This window comes from Lepisosteus oculatus, chromosome 2 (assembly GCF_040954835.1).
Source record: "Lepisosteus oculatus isolate fLepOcu1 chromosome 2, fLepOcu1.hap2, whole genome shotgun sequence".
NCBI classification, from domain to species: domain Eukaryota; kingdom Metazoa; phylum Chordata; class Actinopteri; order Semionotiformes; family Lepisosteidae; genus Lepisosteus; species Lepisosteus oculatus.
The window spans coordinates 50157794-50178750 of NC_090697.1; the positions used below are offsets into that span (position 1 = coordinate 50157794).

Here is a 20957-nt window from a genome sequence, read left to right on the forward strand (position 1 = left end):
AGGACTGGAGTTGCTCATTCCCTGACATCATTGCATATTTCTTTGAGTCACACACTGACAATGTAATGTCATGTAATGAAAAACTTACCAAAACAGAATCTAGTTTCTGCTTAACTTGTTGCAGCCTCAATGATACCCTTGCTGCACTTGCAAAGTGATCAATAGAAGACATGGATGAATCTTGCAAAGCCGAAGCATCATTGGTACTACTGAAAATCTTGGGCTGTTTTGACATTGACCCAGTTGGCCTCTTCATGCTGTCAGCTTCCATTTGAGCAACTAAAATAGAAACACACAAGTATACATTAATTTAAAGGTACAAGTAAATTCTCCACTGCACGGTAATAAGAAAGCATGTTTTTTTCCTCTTTGCTTTTTCAGTATAAAATTAACCTGTTCTCTGCAGGATGCACATAGACACAGTTCCCTGTTTAACACTGTAACAAAATAGTTCATGACTGACCACTGTAAAAAAAAACACCTTAAATATATTAATTCAATTACATTGTCCCATTAGGAAATCTAATTAGATCAGAGGGATTACAATACAGTATGTATGTTTTAAAATGAAAAAGAGGAAACCCAAAGATCAATTTTACTGAATTACCAGAAGTGAGTCAATTATCTGAAGCTGCTCTGCCAGTTCAGGCACCTGTCAGCTCAGTGTCATTGAAGCCTGTACTATGATCTATGGGAGCAGTACATCATTTGTTTGTCTATGACACATTCTCTGATTCACTAATCACAACAATCACGCTGCCGAGTCACCAGCTGTCCGGAGGAACATTGTCAAGGTGCTTGACTAATGTAAGAGATGGTGTAGGAAATTACTAAGAAAAAAGGTTTTGGTGATCCAGGAGAACAAAACTATAGTGGGTAGGCGATTTTCAGTTGCATTGGGCCTTGCCATGAAAAAAGCAGCCTCCATGTAATGATACAGTATGTATGGCAAGAAACATCAGGCACAAAGAGAAAACTAAAAAGCAGTACGTGATGGTGTACCCTTCTACAGTACACATTTATAGAGTAAGATGCAGTTACTCAACTAGAAGCTATAGTAAAACAGGATAATCACAGTATAATTTGAGATTGCACATTTTAAGGCAGAACTCTGTAGGAAGAGATACACAGAAGATACATAGGAAGGTTTTTTTTTAAAGCGTCTCCATTCATATATTCTACCAAGATTCTAAATTGTTGACTGCAGTCTCTAGCTACTCAGTTTTGACACATAAATCTGTTCCTGGCTTTGTAACATTTTGGCAAAAAAACTGAATTTGTGTTTCTGTGATCTGAGAAACAAGCCCTGTTTACACTGCCCGTGAAGAAGAAAAATAGAAACAAAAATACAACAACAAGCAAAAAAAAATGAAATTGCAACACACAGGATAAAGTACAAGGCAATCAGACACCGGCCCAAGTAAAAAGGTGAGTTTTAAGTTTAGACTTGAAAAGAGTCAACCAATTTGTCACTCAAAGATTCAGAGAAAGGGCATTCTGTTACAATGCAGGAGCGACAGAAAAAGCATGCTCACCACGTGTATGAGATTTAGTCCTTGGTACAATGAGAGAGGGAGTGCAAACGTGAAGAAGTTAAGAGATGCATGATGGAGACAGATAATTTAAAGTCTTGAAAGCCAGTAACAAAATCACATATTGCAAATGTGACTGTACAGGCAACCAATGTAGAGACCTAAGTGTAGGAGTAATATGCTGCCAGGGTCTGGAGTGAGTTAGAAGTCTAGCTGCACAGTTGTAGACATATTGCAGCTTACAAAGAAAAGTGTTAGGCCCATAGAGCAAAGAGTTGCAGAAACTGAAAATCACCAAAACAACCCCAGACATCTTTTCTCCACCATCAACAGACTGCTCAAGCCAAACTGCCCCACCACATTGCCTGTCTCATCGCAACTTTGCAACACATTCTTAGACTTCTTTAGTTCTAAGATCGAAAACATCCAGCATCACATTCTCTCCACTACGCATATCATTTCCATACCTCTTCCCTCCTTATCCAACTTCTCTGGTTCCCTTCTCTCCAGCTTCTCTCTTCTTGACTCAGCATCCCTCAATAAACTAGTTACACATATGAAACCCACCACATCTATTTTAGATCCCATTCCCACCACTTTATTTCAGTCCTGTTTCTCTTCTCTCTGTCCCATTGTCCTCAATATTATACATGAATCCCTGAGCACTGGGATTGTACCAACGGTCCTCAAAACTGCTGCCATTACCCCTGTGCCAAAAAAGCCTAACATGGCTCTCGACAACCTTAACAATTTTCGCCCCATCTCCAACTTACCCTTTCTTGCTAAAATTCTACAACGTGCTATCACACTTCAGTTACATAACCACCTCATGACGAACAACCTTTTTGAACCCCTCCAATCTGGCTTCCGTCAGCACAGAAACTGCCCTGATCAAAGTCACTAATGATCTTCTAATAGCTTCTGATTCTGGTTCTCTTTCTATACTCATTGTTCTTGATCTCAGTGCTGCTTTTGACACTGTTGACCATAACATCTTACTTTCTCATCTTGAGACTGAGTTTCTGACACCGCTCTCAAATGGTTCAAATCTTAAATCACTGATCGCTGTCACTTTGTCTCTCTTAATGGGTATAGGTCTGAAACTGGACTTAAGTCTAATGTTCCTCAGGGCTCAATACTGGGCCCCTTGCTGTTCAGCATTTACATGTTTCCACTTGGTCAGCTTTTAAGATCACGTGGCCTCAGCATTCATTTTTATGCTGACGATACTCAAATATACATCCATATCAAACCTGACACTGATGTGGCTGTCTCTATTCTATCTAATTGCATCTCTGACATAAAATTTGGATGACTCAAAATTTCCTTTAACTGCGACAAGACTGAAGTCATGCTTATTGGCACCCCCATCAACTTCGTAAAGCCAATCCTGTAACCCTATCTGTATATGGTTCTGTACTTGAGCTTCAATCTAAATTGAAAAACCTTGGGGTTATATTCAATTCTGGCTTAACATTCGACCAACATGTGCAGTATATCGTCAAAATATCTTTTTTTCACCTCAGAAATATCGCTAGACTACGCCCTATGCTATCATAACTGGCTGAAAAGCTGATCAACACATTTGTGTTCTCTCGAATTGACTACTGTAATGCTCTACTCGCTGGGGTATCTAAATCTGCTTTGAACAAACTGCAGTATGTCCAAACTTCAGCAGACAGAATCCTGACCAGGTCTAATGCAAATGATCACATTACTCCTATCCTGGAGTGCTTGCATTGGCTTCCTCTCAAATTCTGTGTAGACTTTAAAATCCTCATGCTCACCAACAAGGCTCTGCATGACTTGGCACCTCAGTACCTGTCTGAACTATTATCACACTACTACCCACCTCGCAACCTTCGCTCTTCTAATTCTGCTCTCCTTACTGTCCCCCAAGCCCGTCTACATTGTATGGGTGACAGGGCCTTCTCCTGTTATGCCCCCAAGCTCTGGAACTCTCTGCCCAAGGATATCAGAGAGTCACCTTCTCTAAACTCCTTCAAATACAGACTCAAAACCTTCTTCTTTAGAAAAGCCTTTACTTAAGTGGTTCTATTCTTCACCTCTCTGCTTTTCTTAGTACCACCATCCACGGTCTCATCTGTATATTGTAATTGTGTTTTATCTTGTGTATTCTTTGTATATTCTTTGTATTTATTGTTGATGTCATTCTGTAAAGCGCTTTGAGAAGCCACCTTTAAAGGCGCTATATAAAATAAAGTTTATTATTATTAAATCAAGCTTTGATCTTATAAATGCATCAACCAAGCACTCAGCACCAGATACTGATAGAAATGGCCTAAAGTGCACAATGTTTCAAAGCTGAAAAAAAGAGGTCTTAATCAAATTGTTCACATGGTGCTTAAAAGACAGGAGAGCATCAAGTGTGACTTCCAGATTCCTGACTATGGCTGACACCTGGATGGGGGAACCCTTCACCATTACTATAAAGCTATCCAGCCTTTTCAGCTGACATTTGCTGCCCACCAGTAAAATTTCTGTTTTGTCACTATTTAACTTCAAGGAATTTGATGTCGACCAGAGCTAGATGTTATGCAGTAAAGGAGTAAGTGACATAGGCGGGAGATCAGAGGAGGAAGAAGTTTTAATGTAAATCTGAGTATAATCTGCATAACAATGAAACTGAAGACCATATCTGCGTATAATCTGACATGGTCTTATCAACAAGTCAGATATGAACAGAACCAGTTAAAAATACTTCCAATTTAAATTTAAGTTTAAAGCTTTTTATTTGACAGAATGACAGAAATTATTTTTAGCAGGACATTGTCTTTTATTTTTTCATCAAATTTGACACAAAAGTTAATATGATAATTCACTACAGAGAACATTTTGTGTTTGTATGTCTAAACAGATTTAAGGGCAGTGTGTAAGTATCTCAACCACTTCACATTTTGGTGGGTACAGTCTGTTCAGAAACAACATTAACAACAAAAAGGACTAGATTAAACTACTTCTTATCTTATATTTTAGTGTTGTTCAATAAACTATGATGAAACAAAAACTACATTTATGGAAAGTTTGGGAGCAATCTGACCGCATGTAATAACCTCAACCTCATGCAATACCTACTGTGAAGTTCCCTTCATACAGGTTAGTCCCAATGCATTTTGCTGCTATTTAAAATACATAATTTCTACATTACAAAGAAAGATTTTTCCATAAATGGCAGTTTTTTTTTGGAAAGCCATGCTTAACATACTGTATTATCTTATTTTAAAAGATTGCACCGCATCATTCCTCTTTCAAGTAGATAATTCCTTTTTTACAAAAAAAAAGATTCATCAGCAGTCATTCATGATAGACATCATAAAACCCAGGCAAGGTATGAAACTAAGTACATGACCTTCTCCTTGTGATTTACTGTAACAATGTTTCACCTTTTCTGGCCCTCTAAACCACAAGGTGTTTAACATTATAATAAGTCTTTGCTTACGTCAAGTATAAAATGCACTATTTTCTGTTCTTCTGGGAGTTGATTTGTCATATGTGTAAGTTTACACATTTATTTTCCTTAATTTCTAGAAACAGATGTCAAGAATGTGTCTGTCTTTTACAGTAGCTCAAGTAGTATTGAATGACATAGAATACTAGAAAACACACGTACTGCAGTATCTCTCAAGAAGTTGGTTCCTGGTTTCAAGAAAAGTAAAAGGCTGTTAAAATGTATTAACAATCATCCGTCAAAAGTTATCATCTCTTCTTCTTTTTGCATTTCCTGTATCATAACCCTTTACAAAGCTTTCCCTGCCTCCTCCAATCACTAACAAGTTCAGCTCAGAGGACTTTATACACTACAGCGGACTAAAAAAGCACTATGTCCACTACAGTGAGCCAGCTTGCTAATTTTTCTCAATTCTCAAAATATTTTTCCAAATACAAACAAAAACAAAAAAAAGACTTAAAAGGTGCAAGAGTGCATTAAGCAGATAGTATGAATACATTCCAACCTTAAAAACAGCAAGAAAAAATAGTTAAGGTGACTAAAATGAGTGGGCAAAATATTAAGTTATAAATGTCACTAAATTAAAGAAAAATGTTATGATTAATCTTAAAGAATCACTGTTAGCTTAAACGTTGGTTTCATTTCAAACATCTTATATGGGGGTGTTTAATGACCAAGAGCGCTCAATATAGCAAAAGAAATTAACCCTTTAATTCCCCCAGAGCAGTTGCAAAGTCATTTTAGAACTAAGTTGCTTTCTATTCTTGTGCAGTTTACTGTACAATCATCTGGAAACCACCAGCTTCAGTCCCACAGGTCTTTGTCTGAGAAAGTTAAACCTTAAAAGGTTTCTTCCTGCTGAACATCTGGTCTTTAAGAAGTGCTGCACAATTTTACAAAAAGCAGCTAGCAAGAGAACACAATGCATTTTCCGATATCACAGACTGTACAATAAAAAGATGAAATTATAGAACAGAACATATTAGCATGGTTCAGGAGGTTTCAGATGCCCCAGACAAACATTATAACCTTTGAAATACCCACAAAAACCATAATCATGATGGAATTAAAAAAATAATTTAGAGCAAGATGGAAAGGAGATGTATATTATAGTGTACCGCATATTCTTCCTTTACTGGCCAATAAAGAAATGAAAAAGTCATAGAAATACATTTAGATTTGAAGAAAAGGAGAAGCTATCTTTAATACTTTTAACACTGCCAAAACAGAAAAAAAAAGCCATCTTATTCAGGTAGCTGGAAGAAAGGGTGGCTGTGGTATGCTGGAAGATGCAGAGTAGTTAGAAATTAACTAGACATGGATTCCATACAAATAGCTCTGATGACTCCATGAGTGCATTAGTATAGCATGTTTACTTGAATGAAATGAATGCACTCTACAATTACAAAGTGTAAACTATAAACTTCATTGTCAATGGCCGGAATATTGTTTTACACTGAAAAAGCATTTTCAAGAAACAGTCACATCTTTTGGCTGCATTTGATCAGACACCATACTTCCTCCAAAGGTTCTATCACTGTGTTGTTGATGTTAACACCTTAATTTAGAATAAAGACTACTGTTCACCTTCTTCTCCTTAAGGTTCTGAAAACATCAATAAAATTTCCACTTGACTCTCATACTCTTTCACACTTACAAATTTTAATTTAAAAGTGGCACAGATACTCTACACACATTCATTAATTCAGCATATTTAATATCTAATGTGATTGCATGCTGCATTTCTGCAAAAATAAAAACTATATTTGCATGTGGTGTTGAAGTATACTGTAATCCATATATTTCTTTCAACAAATGTTTTTATACATTTATGTTGTATCACTAAATTCTACTTGATAAAGGCACCACTATAAACAGTACTGATGATTATTACGTTATTTATTTTATGTATCACAACGTGCTACCTATAATCCAAGGCATAATTAATATTAATTTATATCTGAACAGAAAATTAAGTCAGTATAAATAACAAAAAGTCATTAAACCAGTGTGACTGCATATGTAGATTCTCTCTATATATATTATACAGTGATGTTATTAATAATTTCTAGAAAAGAAAAGACAAAATTTGTTCACGGTTGTTTTCTCAAAGTGTTAATGCTCAAAAACATCATGTACTGTAGTGACCCCATGAAGATGGTAGTGTAAGTAACACATTCTGACCAAAGGGGAAATTGTAAATGTATGTATATCTTGAGCTTCAAAGGATACCCACTGTGTCAAGCCTTTAACAACAAGTATTTTACTGTCGGAAACAGAGGACAACATGTACATTACCACTTTAACGGCAAATCACTACATATGCTGTAATAATCACAAGTGGGTTTCTTTTCAAATGGTATTGTTTACAATTAATTAGTAAAGCCAGTGTTGGTTATTGCAACTCTATGTAAGTGTAACGCTTCAAAAACTCTACATTACATTGAGCACTACTCTGCCATCACCTCTGGAGCAGCTGCACGTTTTTTATTCTGTCAGGGATACAACTGATTGTGATCATCAGTATGGAAATGCTAAGCCCTTTACCCATCTACTGAAGGGTCACGTGGTGCCACTGAACATTTGATATTGTCTGTGAGCAACTTTTTTCAAGCTGGAGATATGTACATAAAACTATATAAAATACCATATACCATATATATATATAATATTTGCATATATTCTAAAGCAAAAAAAACACCACTGTCAAACAGTAAGTATACAACAATTAAAAGGAATTTATATTACAATCAAATGCCATTACTTAAAAAAAATACTGTACAAGTACAACAGGCTGTTGAAATGAAATGTTTCAGTACACTGAACAGCATATTACACTTTTGGAATTTTCAGAGAATTTCAATGCCATTGCGATACAAGAATCCTAAACAAATCGAGAATTACAGTATCAGATCGTGTGAGTTCATTATAAAATACAGATATTTTAAACCCAGATAAAATAATAAAGAAATAATGTATTGCACTTATTTAGTGCCTTTCATCCTAAAGGATCCCAAAGCATTTTATGCCAGCAGGAACACTACACATAACAGAATAGGTATAAAGGAGAGAATGACTGCCTCACCAACTGAATAAAGAGTAAGCTTTATTCAGATTGCACAAGCCCTGAGTGAAATTTAACCAGGAAAATCGTGTTACCATCCCTACTCTTATAAGTACTATAGGATCTTTAATGACAAAATAGCTAGGGCCTCGGATTAAGGTCTAAAGGACCCAGCTACAGCACAGTGTTCCAGGTTAGCATCCTGCTTCAGAGAGATGAGCTGGATCCAAGTGGTCCACCTATACCACTCAAAGAAGCAACTCAGTGTTCCTTAGAGGTCTCTTACCCCAGGAATGACCAGGTCAAACCTTGCCTAACATGCTAGAACCAACAAGATCACGCTGTAAAATGGAAAAGCTAATACCTATACAGTACATGCACTATAATAACTAATTAATAATAATAATTGCTTATACTTATATAGCTCTTTCCCGGGCACTCCACTCAAAGCGCTTTACAGGTAATGGGGACTCCCCTCCACCACCACCAATGTGCAGCATCCACAGCATAACACAATAAGTTTTGTGCTTAACAAGTGAAATGCGATTCTTTAAAAGAACAGTTTCTGCTACTACATTACTGAACAGGAATTTGGCAAATTTTTAAAGCTTTGCTCACGATTGTCATGTGTGATGCAATGCAGGTCAATATCTAACTAGAATGAGTCACCATTTATTTTCTTCAGAAAAAAAAAGTCAACTTCAAATTCAAAATACATTTAATGCAAAGTCAACTGTATGCACACAAGCAAAAAAGAAAGAAAAAAGTCTCAAGAAAGTCCTAATTGTGGTATTACTCATGACTAAAATTAGAAGAACTATATGATTAACCCTTTCGATGCCAGACACAGCTTAACTGACTACTGAAAGCTACAGCTTCATTTTTAAAGAAAAAATACAAAAAAACTGCTAGCTCTGCCTTGCCTAGAATGACCACAACTGTTACAAATTATTTATTGACTTTGATGCAAGACATCCACAAGGTTTGGGGTTTTGGTTACAAAATTAATAAGAGGGGTACATTATGATACACATTGCTGAAAATGTGGTCTTTGAGACAAAAAATGTACTGGTTAAAAAGGAGTTAATCGTAAATGGTATCTTTATCTTCTAGAGCTCTGATGTCCACTTTTCAAAATCAATCAATGAGCAGACACTGAGTAACTGAACACTAGACATCCCACAAACTTGAAAATGTTATAAAAGTGCTCAATTTTTTTTTAAATTGAAAGGGTAAAAAAAGCTGAAAGTAGGAACTGAAAAATAAACTTGCAATCCTGCAGATCATAACAGATCACAAACGAAAAATACATGGTTGCTCTACTGCTTTCCGTCACCGTGCCTCCCTTGTTTATACCTTGATTTCCCATCACTGCTTACCTTTGCGGTCATACAGGTACACATGCACTGGCAGGCCCTGTCCAAAGGCACAGAAGGCCACCATGTGCTCATGAGGATGGAAGTCAACATCTCGAAGAGGTGAGGGGTAGCAGAGTTCAGAGTACACCGCAACCTGGTCTCCTGTGTTACACCAGAAGCACAAATTTAGAACATATTATTTAGAGGAAAACAAACATTTGGCAAAAGAAAAAGTCTGGTCTAGTCTAGAAATATGTTCACCTGAAGACCAGCTTCATATAAACCATCATAAGGATTCAAGAACGTTAGCTCAATAGAGGGCAGTGGAAGGAAAAAACTAGTAATACACTTTATAGGCCTTTCACCTAAAAGATTTTTAGGCATAGTTAAAAAATTTCTTTAGATAACATTATTAAAAATAACTTGTTAACAAACAAACAAACTAAAAGCAATTAGTTGTGACCCGTGTCAAGCCACAGTTCACTGTTTATTAAGCATTCAATACTTAGAGGGGTTGTCCCAGCATTTAAAACCAATTACAGTACTTGTGAAAATGTTTATTTCACATGAATGTTTTAGGACAGGAATGAGAAAAAGAAATATTAAGTTTCTCAACTCTCTCATAGGCTGCTTAAAAACATACTGCTTTGCCTGTCACCTCAACCTGTTTTGCTAAAAACAGAACCCCACACGCAGTTCTGTGCCTTTATTGTGAAGAATTCTACAGTTTAAAATTCAGTGTGCTTCAGAAACTCTGCTTTTTTTCATTTTGTACCTGTCTCTGCATTCCAAACAAAGGCCATTCCATCCTCACTTCCTGAAAAAATAAAGCTCCCACAAGGTGTGAATGTGCTGTGGATTTTCTCTCTATAGTTTGTGGCACCTGTATATTTCTTGAAGACCAAACTATGAAAGATAACAAAAACAGTTTATTGTATCATAGCAGAGAAAATCTTAAAATACAATCTGCAGCAAGTTTAGAACACGTACATGAACATACACCATGTTTTTTTCTTCTTAGGTTTTGGGATACTGTGCTCAAAAGCATCACAGGAAATGTATCTGATGCAAACTCACTGTACAGTATGTGCTCAGTCTTCTTTATTTAATATTGCAATCTTTCTTTCTGTAACTGTAATCACTTCTGATAAAACCATAATAGTGTCTTTTAAAATGTGAAAGTGGAACGATGTCTTCTAGAATGTGTCTTCTACACTGCATTTTTCCAGAAAGATGTCAAGCTCTATTAAATTTATAAACATATACATTAGACAACAATATCACCGATTTCACATTCTATTTATGCTAATATCATTTGCATAAATACATCTTAAGTTTATAAAATATTTATTTTACAAAAATAAACTGAAAGTATTTACATTCTCAAATCCATGACTCGGACAATACTGTCCTTTGCGTGAATCAGCAGACGTCGTCCATTTGGATGCACCTCCAAGTGATTAATAGGAATACCCTCCAGTTCACTGTCCTTTATCTCCTACAAAAAAGGAGATACATTAAATACACAGAGAAAATAATAAATCCCACAGAGCAAAACAGAAAATACTGTTTTTAGTCTCGCCTAATTTGAAGCCCTCTAAAATTGTTCAATTTTTAACACTTTTTTTTCATCTGTTACATCCTGCTGTTTTTTGTTACGTAACAAAAAAGATTAAATCAATACATTTCAAATCATGATGCCCAAATTAAAGAAAGCTAAGAAAGAAATGCATTATTCTAAGAATATTGAAATGGAACATTTTGCAACTCTCATTATCAATCACACAATCTTGCAATATTTACAGTAAAGTTAAAACAAATGAATTACTGCTACAAAGGCAAGGTGGAAATGCCTTTAAAGCTTTTACAATATTTAATGTTTTAAAAACAACACTTTAACAAGACAGATTAGATAAATCATGTAGTTCAAAGTCCTGTAATTTAATCATTTGTTAGGAAATACAATTCCTAACACAAAAATTTCATCAGATGATATTCATTGAAAACAATGAATGGTTCCACACTTCACCGGAATTCAATCAGTAATATCCAAACTAACAAGCAAAACGAGATGACCAAATTCACAGCACATTTTAGAGCAAGCAACTTGTTTTCTCAGCTTTATTCATGAGAAACAGGGGCCTAACCTGTGAAGGCTAAGGTTTGCATTATTTTGATTATTTTAAAAGGTGGCACATTTTGGCAGGTTGGGTTTCATTCTAACAAATTAGAGAGCTGTAAAGGAAGCACCTAAATATGAAAAGTATGTGAACACACTTAGAAGCAAAGGAGCTTTTAAATTAAAATTAAAGCATTGTCCCCATTTTGTCTTGCCCTTACAGTCTTAAAATCAATAGATAAGGGTGTGGTCAACCATGAGGTCACAATCAGTATTTATGTACACTGCGTCTTAGTAGCCTACTTTTTGAAGACAAGTAAATGTTTAATTTAAGATACTTGGACAGAGCTTCTATCTTCCACAAGCACATCTGGGTTTAACAATCATGAATGTAAACAACCTAACAACAATTTTGGTCTCTACAGACTTACACTATTCAACAGAGGTCTGATTTTGATGTTCAGCCCTTATTTTAAAAATACATACAGTAAAGCTGATAATTTACTGATCTCTCAAATCATACACTACAAAAAATATCAGTACTATATCAGATGTTTACTTAAAATACTGCAATAGGACCCAGAAGGATTACCAATAAAGTTTCTTTAAGTCTGTTCAGGTGACGAATTGCACACTGATTAAGTCAAAGTCAAAGTGAAAGGAGCATTCTGCAAACTCAAAAGCAATAGGTATTTGTAGAACAGCTCTAAGCTATATGAATGAATCCTACAGTTCATCTTTTTGAATACCATGGGCACAATAGTTTATGAAATTCAAATGCACATTTGACTATATTAGTCTGTTTCAAAATTCAATAACGATGGTATTAGCTAAAAAGTACCTCTGATTGCTTAATGAAAAGATTGTGGAATCATTCCGAACCACAAGAAAGATCAATTTAACACTCATCCGACCTGTTTCTGTACCTACAAGTAACTTTGAGATAAATAAGCTTTCTAGACTTTTTGGTGAGTACTACATTTTATAGTTTCATAAACGGCCTCAATTATTCAATCAATTCTTGTTGACTTGGTGATGCCACTTCAAAAACTGTTAAGTCATGCTCGTTTCATTTTTTTAAAAAGATTTCTTTAAGTGGCTTACACTATAGGTGTAACCCCGACAGTTCATAACACAACATCCTTGCAGTGGTTTACCTTATTGGAAGATGATCAATATACTGAAACGAAGAACTAACATTTCCAACCACAAAGGAACAAACTGCTAGACCATATAGTTTCAGGCTCTGCTAAAGCATTCCTGGTACCTTTTCAATGCACCACTGCCGTGTTGGGTTTTGTTTTGAGCCTTCCTTCACAGAGGTGTTCCACATTACAACAAGGCCTGAGCTGTCTCCTGAAAACATCCGCAGCCCTTTAACAAAAAAAAAACAACATAATTCTATAAACTCTCAGAGAACGTGTGCAATTTCCAGCTAAAGCTGGCATACAGGTGCAGTTTATTTTTTACAAGAAAATGTGGAATATAATTATGGAGTAACTTTCCATTGCAAATAAAAAAATATTTCATTGCAATGTGCAACAGGTAAAATCGCTTAATGCTTCCAAACCTTGCTTTTGAACTATGGTTTAGCTTTGCTGTCCTACATTTGTGTGCAGTTTTAAACTTTAATCTGGAAACGTGGTCTAATATTATATATCTAATATGCTGGATCAAATAAAACAATGCAATATATGTAATATAAAAATATGTTTACCACCAGTATGTAGAACATATATACTGTATATACAGAGAGAGCTTGTTACATGAAAATATTTTTTACTTCATTTAAAAATAAAACTGTTTTAACATGTTATGCTTTTTTCATTAGAGGAGAAAATAAAACCATGTTTGATGAAGATTATTTCCACAATAACTGATACATAAATTAAATGACTTTTACAGATGTGTTCTTTAATCAGTTAATTTAAAACATACTTTGTTTTTCTTCCAATGTCTTATGATTAATTTCTAAAGAAGTGGGAGAAGAAATGTAAATATCTCAAACATGCAAGACATCTCAATAAAAATATTAGCAGTATCGTATCATATTGTTGAAAAACAAACGAGCCAAGGTAAATAGTAACTTGTACTTTAAAATTCTTTTAATGTTATTGGAACATTATAAAACAGTAATCAGAATTAGTAAGATTGTCTTTTTTATTCTTTTCTATAAAGTTTATCAGTTTACAACTACCACAGGGCACAATATATCAGTCACCAACTGTGAATAGTAAAAAGATTCAACAGTTCTCTGATGAAAGGATAATCAAAAGGAAAAACAGGTGAAGAAAGGTTACACCTGGATTGCAGGGTTTTGCTGCTTGGGATCATGTTATACTTAAGAACGGTTGGAATTAGTGGGATACAAGCCAGAGAAAACTCAGAACTGCTATGAAGCCTCTCTCTTGGCATTATTTATTCATCAATGGGAATTTTACTAAAGCAGCAGGAGCTGTGAATACTTTTGAACTGGCCTGATAATTCTGTACAATTATGTCTGCACAAATTACTAAATTAAACACTACATACTATGAAGAAAAGGCAGGCGAATACATACCTTCTGAATCAAAACAGAGCGTATTAATAAAGCTCTTATGCCCATCAAATTCATAGATCAAATGACCATTAATGTCTTTTACAGTCACATTCCACACACGGATTACACAATCATAGCCTCCAGTTACAACTAAATGCGGGGCAGAGGGATGATATCGTGCAGCATAGATGAATGCAGGATGAGGAAGAACCTTTTCAGCAAGGCTCTTAAGTGTCTCAATATTCCAAATTCTAAAGAAAAAAAAGAACTTCAGCATTGGAATCTACAATAAGACGTACTTATATTTACACACAATCCACACACAGCTCTCCCATATTGAGAGGACCTGATTCAAGTATTCAATATCCTCAAAGGCACCGACAAAGTGAATCCTGAGGATTTCTTCAGAATCAACAGTGAAACATTAATCAGAGAACACAAGTGAATATGAAATGGCAGTGTATTTAAAACCAAGAACAAGAAGCACTTTATGCGAAGGGTTGTAGGAGTGTGGAACAAGCTATGCAATCAAGTTCTTCAAGCTGATTCAAGCCATTTTTCAAGAAAGGTCTTTAGATCCTTAGTTCAACTAGTTACTAACTATCGATTGGGTGAAATGGACCATATGACCTCCTCTTGTTTATAATTGCTCTCATGGTTCTATTTCATACTGAGTCTGTGCCAGGCATAGATACTGGCTGGAAGCAAAGGGAGTAAAGTAAAAAGGACAGTGCAACAGGACAAAGCTGAATACTGGCAAAAATCCAAGAGGGAAAACCCCAGATCTACAGTTCACAAGCACAGGATAGAGGAAGACTTATTTTTACAAGTGTAAGATTGTTTATTTAAATTATACCATGTATAAAATATTTTATATTTAGAATCTTAAATGCACTGTAAGAATAAAGGGTGTATATCAAAAACAGTGAAGCAAGTGTAGTTACTACCTTTAGCCAAAAAGCATTTGCGATTGTTAGTATGTTCAGTAATACTGTGTTATTCTAAAGCTAACTATATAGCTCTGTAAAGTCTTTAAAATATAAGGTGTGGCATTAGGTGATGAATCCCATTTGTCAGACCATCTCTCCAAATCCGCGTGTGGCTCAATTATTTTGCAAAGTAGTAAAGAATGCAAATGAAATACAATATATTCAGCACACAGTATTCCCTGATCCGCATTCTTAGTTTCTCTGTACAGCTGAACTCATGGATAACATCAAGATCGCAATGATTTTGTTAACAGATCTAACTGAAAGGCTGAGAGGCTGAATATAAAAATGTAACAAGTACATTTTGAAATTATCTCACTAATACAGGCATTTGGTACTGTATCACTTTAAACTGAAATCAGTATCTAACTTGGTAAATACATACTGGATTTGAATGAATATCATTAAGTTTACTCCATCCTTGGCTTTGTCTGAAATAGTTTAATAATTAAACAAAATATATTCTACATAATTATTCAGTTATTAAAAGCAATAGTCACAATGCAAATGTCTCTGTTCTGAATCTAAATTTCCACTTGCTACCTGTCTTATCCTTAAAATGAAGGAAAAAAATGCATCTTCCGGGTTATAGATGTAAAACCTGGAGCTATGCACTGTACATACTGTAGGATAGGTTTGATAAATTGGTGTAAGATAAATTGGGAAACCCCCAAAATTATCAAGTGAAAGTACCACGGTGTTTTACAATTTTATTGTTTTTGTTCTTTTTATTTTTGTGGGTTTAGATGGTGGATATTCCCTGCCATCTTTTCGGCAAACAAAAACAGCATATGCAATACTTTCTCTTATGATACTGTTTATATGGATAGGAAAATAACTTTTGCGTCTCTCCAAAAACCATCAATAACATTTAACATTCTCTGTGAAGCACTCATGCCCCCCAGTGGAAACAGGTACAAATAGGTCAAAAATGCTATTACTTAATATACTGCCACTGTTGGCATCCCCACCTATACGAGCCTTCATTCTCAATAATCATAATTTCACTGAGATTCTATTGATGTGCAAAGCATTAACTTAGGTAAACCCTTAAACAAGTTAAATTACTGTAATATGAATAAACTCTGAAACAACAAATACTTTCAAATACGTTCATAACACATCCAAACATTTGAGTAATTCCATTTTCTACAAATATTTATCTTTAGGGTGGATATCTTAAATTAATTTGTATAGCAGTAACTAACTACAGAATTCTGTGAAATTTAATTATAGGTCCTGTGAGTTTGTTTTTCTTTTCAGATGCACTGTACCTTCAGCAGCCCTCAAACCCTGTTACTGATTTTCAGTGTGCTGTGACTCACATTACATCGTTCAGTTCAAATAAAAGTCACACACTATTAAGAGCTTAACGGTTTTGCACCCTCTTTGCAGTGGCTTCAGGAATTTTCATAAAGCTCTCATATCAATACTGCGTGGAACCACCACAATCCTCCTAAGTCTGATGTGGCTCCTGCAAAAGGTTTGAAAAGACAGTTACCTCACTGTTCCATCAGAAGATGCTGACAGGAGGTTCTTGTCATCTCTGGACCAGCAGAGATCATATACAATACTAAGGTGGCCATTGAAAGCTCCAAGCACTTTACCTGATGGGATTTCATAAACTGGAAAACAAACAGATAAAATGTTAATCAAGCAAAACAAAAAAGGTAATATGCTGAGACATTATATAGGTTCATTAAAGAAAAATTAGATTAGTATATTCAACAGCTTATTCAAAACTGTACTTAACACACATTGAATATGACAAAAAGATGCACCTCCTCAAATGCTAAGATACACCCTCAACTATAATAATAGAACTAACCAGCTCAAACATACCTACAATAGGGTAACCATCCCTATCAGCACATGCAGTTGCTAAAGTCCTTCCATTGTGGGAGAAACGCACAGCAAAACATCCCATCTGACCTCCTCGAAAACACAACAAAGGCTTGTTTGGAATGCGGCATACCTTTAAGGAAAAAAAAACGCAGAACTAATCCTCTATGTATTTTCTTCTAGAATGATTTATAAGTGTCTGCCAAAGCGCAGACTAGTCCTTCTAAAAAATGTTACTTATTCCCATAACAGCAAACCCTGGGCACAGAAAAAGAACAGTTTGACAGCAAAAACAAGAATGTTATTTTTTCTGCTTTGTTGATTCCATTTCGTTGGACTGAAGTAAAGCTTACAGGTGACCCCATATTCATGACTGCCAGTGTTATTTATGCCACAGCTCAAAAGCTTGGTAAGGTCAAAGAATGCTCTATGGACAAGATGGTCAGTGGCTTATATAGTGATGTGGTAAGTGTACTAAATCTTCTACTCATCCTTACAAACATCTCAATAAAACCCTATATTAGTGGTACTTGGACAAAACATTACATTTGGATTGACAATTTTAATGTATGAAGATCACAACACATTCTAAATGTTATGCATATAATTTCAAGAACATTTATAAGAAAACTAATTTGCAAATAGCTCTAAAACAGAAGCAGTAAAACATATACAACCTAAAATCAATGATAAACACGTTTTTGTCACAAAGAGCTTATTTTCTGCACATTCGATTTGAGCTCATCTCAGGAGAGCAAAATATAGTCTTGTTCATAGCATGTGCCACTTTTGAAAATGCAACAATTCCTCTGCTTCCATTTCTTGTCATTCATCCCAGCTATGACTCAGAGTGAAATGTCTTCAACCTTGAACTAGAATGTCTTTTATCCTAAGACTGAATGTGCAAGAACAATGATGAGCTGGAAACCACCTATTATCTTTTGCAAGAGTAGCAAAGGCAAATCACCATGGTGTGATTCAAGCATAGCCTTCCACCCACACAGACAATGTATATAAACATGCAATTCAGAAGTACATATGATTCCACGGTCTACAAATATACCTATATCGCTAAAACAAAACTGCTTAAGATGGCCTTTGTTTTCTCACAAGTCTGAAAATCACAATGTTTCATGCAACTCCAAAGAAAGGACTGTAGATTGAGAAACTGAATCTAATTTTACTAAGAAAATATTTGCAAGTGTTACAATAAATCAATTTAGACCATCTTTCTTAAACCTATCATTACCCATGCGGCTACAAAATAAATGTTGACATTTCAGCAGTGCCTGATGAAAAAGAACAAACATCTTATAACAAATTGAGCTACAGTTTGGATAATGTGTCTTGCTTAAAACCTTTTAAAAATGTTACACTGTACATTGTAGTCCAGAACACAAGGTTGACATTTATCCCCACGTGTATATCTTTAAATAAAATAAAAAACAAAACAAATAATGCTATGATTTTGTTAAAAATGAACACTCAAGAACTATATAAAAGCCTTAAGATATTTACGGTTTATATTTTCTAGTTGCACTGGGATTGAAAAGACACTCAGTAGTAACATTCATCAACATGGCTAAGGGCTGAGAGCTCTTTAAGACTGCAGACAAATTGTCATTGACCAGCACAAGCTGGGCAATGGCTATAAAGGAACCCATAAAAATCAGAAACTACCACTTTCAATTTAGTATTATTAAGACATTTAAAACTACTGGTGTAATGGCATACCCAGAAACATACACATACTGTCGGAATCGGCAATAACAAGGTGTGAGACAAGCAATTTGGGAGGTAACCATAAAAATCAAAGACAAACGTCTGGTCAATCTCTGCCATAGGAGGACTTACAAAATACTAAATACTAAGTGTGAATAAATGTGACCCTCTTGTCTAAGTATTCTAATTATTCATGAAAAATATGACATTCATCTGAGAAATGAATCAAGTATAACAACAACAACAACAACAACAACAACAACAACAACAACAACAACAAATGTCATAAAACAAGATACTGTCCAGTTTGCAAAACTTTCTGTTATGTGACATTTATTGATCCTTCTTTCATTAGGACCACGAATAAATCTATTTATATATCAAATATCTTCACATGCAGGCTCTAGGCTGCCTTGACTCTTACTGGGAACAAGCAGCTTTCTCATAAAGATGGATAAACGTGTGTAAACATAGTGACCTGCCCAGGCATTCTGCTCCACTTCAGAATCTCTGCTCTTTTATCATCCAGAAGCTGACTGGCTCCTTTTCTTAGAAGCTCACTCTGGAGTTCACTGTATGTTGTACTGCCCCTCTCCTGCTGAAGGGCCATCATGGAGCGTACAGAAGGATCCACCTGAGACAGCACAGACACAAACTGTAGTATCACTTTCATTGATGTGACTGTCCTTTAAAACACCTTGATATTTAGAATGTACAGTCTTGCATTTTGTGTCATGATTATACCAAACACATTATGCACACAGCAGAAGATTATTTATATTAATAAATGCATTAAAAATATTTTGTACATAACATACTGTAAAATAATACAATAATTAACAATTTCTTTGTTAATGGAACTTCCTGATGCAAGGAACTACAATGCCAGAATAAGTTAGTGAAAGTAAAAAAAAAAACAGATTTCCGTAATAAACTGTGGGAAAAAACCCTCACGTGGTCTGGTAGCTTCAAGCCTTTTACGGTGACATACAGCGTTGATAAGTATCGATTTCTCGAGTATTTTTTCCACCATTCAAACACCTCCACAGTGTTCGACTGCGTTTTCCCCCTGGGAGGTGGGCAATAGAGCTGCAGTCTGAGTTTCCCATCTACATTCAGTACTCCATTCGTACCAACAAGCTAGAACAAATTAAAGGATAACAAAAACTGAAACAGTGATTTGTTAATAAAGCTCAACACTCCACAAAAATCCCTGCAAGCACTTTTCTTAAAAAAAAAAGAAAAATGAAATCATAGCTAATGTACTTTACCTTTAAAAATGCCCAAGCAATTTTTCGAAATCCACGTTCATGTCTGTCTACCTCAAAGTTGGCCCTTGCTTCATCCATACTCATAAAATCCAACACCTTGCATATTATAAAACACAGAAAGGAAAAGTGAATTGGCAACTATTAAAATATTACAGATCTAATAACGTTACGCATGTCAACCTTTTTATAGGACAGCTACTATGCAAGGCAATTTCAGCTTTAATAAGTAACTCATAAGTTTTTCTTTAGAAGCAATCTTCTTTTATAAAAAATGACAAACATACTGTCAGCATAGTCTTTTCTTGGTTGGGACTTGCATAGGAGAACTTAAATATCAATACATGAGGTAAAGACAACATTTCACTGAAACATTTTAAACTGAAATTGTTTTAAAAACCCTAGCAATTGACCGGTGTCCAATCCAGGGTGTGGTATGAAGTGGCCCCACCTTGTGCTTAAGCTTCTGGGAAAGACTCAGGATTGCCATGACCTCTACCTGGAGTAAGTGGCTTTCTGATAATGGATTGACATTTTACAGCTGTTAAAGCAAGTCTACTCTAAGATGACTAGAGCTCATATATCTTGATGCATTCTGTAACATTTTTATGATTCTTACCTCAAAAAACAGTATAACTTTTGGACTTTCCTCATTTTCCTGCAGGAAATAGCCAAATCTCTCATTAAACACAATTTGTTCCTCCCATTCTGGCATAGTAGATTTATTTTTCTTAAAATCATATGGCTGAGTCATGATAGGAAGAATGTGCTCCACTTTTTCATCTTCATAAAATGAGGAAACTGGGCGTTTACTGTAGAAAAACATTTACAGAAACCATTAATCTTTCATTACACTAATGGAATAATAACATTAAAACTGTTAGGTACATTAGTCTAATCACACAGACTAAAGCATTGGAACAGTTGCAGAAATTTTAAATACCAATCAACAATCAAACCAACAAACAGTAAAATTTGTTTTATTAATGTACTTGTTAAACATCACATGTTTTTTCCTGAGCAGACAGCACTACTATTCAAATGAAAAACCCGAG

The 20957-nt window shown here is 35.3% G+C and overlaps 1 protein-coding gene across 4 annotated transcripts in view; it reads right to left on the reverse strand.

Moving 5' to 3' along the window:
• ahi1 (Abelson helper integration site 1) overlaps positions 1-20957 on the reverse strand; it is a 99041-nt gene that overhangs the window by 60406 nt on the left and 17678 nt on the right. For all 4 annotated transcript variants that reach the window (XM_015347985.2, XM_015347991.2, XM_069178710.1 and 1 more), the window contains exons 7-18: positions 20522-20714; positions 19906-20001; positions 19589-19774; positions 19113-19268; positions 16913-17045; positions 16572-16695; positions 14103-14332; positions 12810-12916; positions 10803-10921; positions 10199-10329; positions 9445-9585; positions 89-279 (exon numbers count right to left, since the gene is read on the reverse strand). In XM_015347985.2, coding sequence (XP_015203471.2) covers positions 89-279; positions 9445-9585; positions 10199-10329; positions 10803-10921; positions 12810-12916; positions 14103-14332; positions 16572-16695; positions 16913-17045; positions 19113-19268; positions 19589-19774; positions 19906-20001; positions 20522-20714 — 1807 coding nt within the window. The remainder of the gene's footprint in view (positions 1-88; positions 280-9444; positions 9586-10198; positions 10330-10802; positions 10922-12809; positions 12917-14102; positions 14333-16571; positions 16696-16912; positions 17046-19112; positions 19269-19588; positions 19775-19905; positions 20002-20521; positions 20715-20957) is intronic.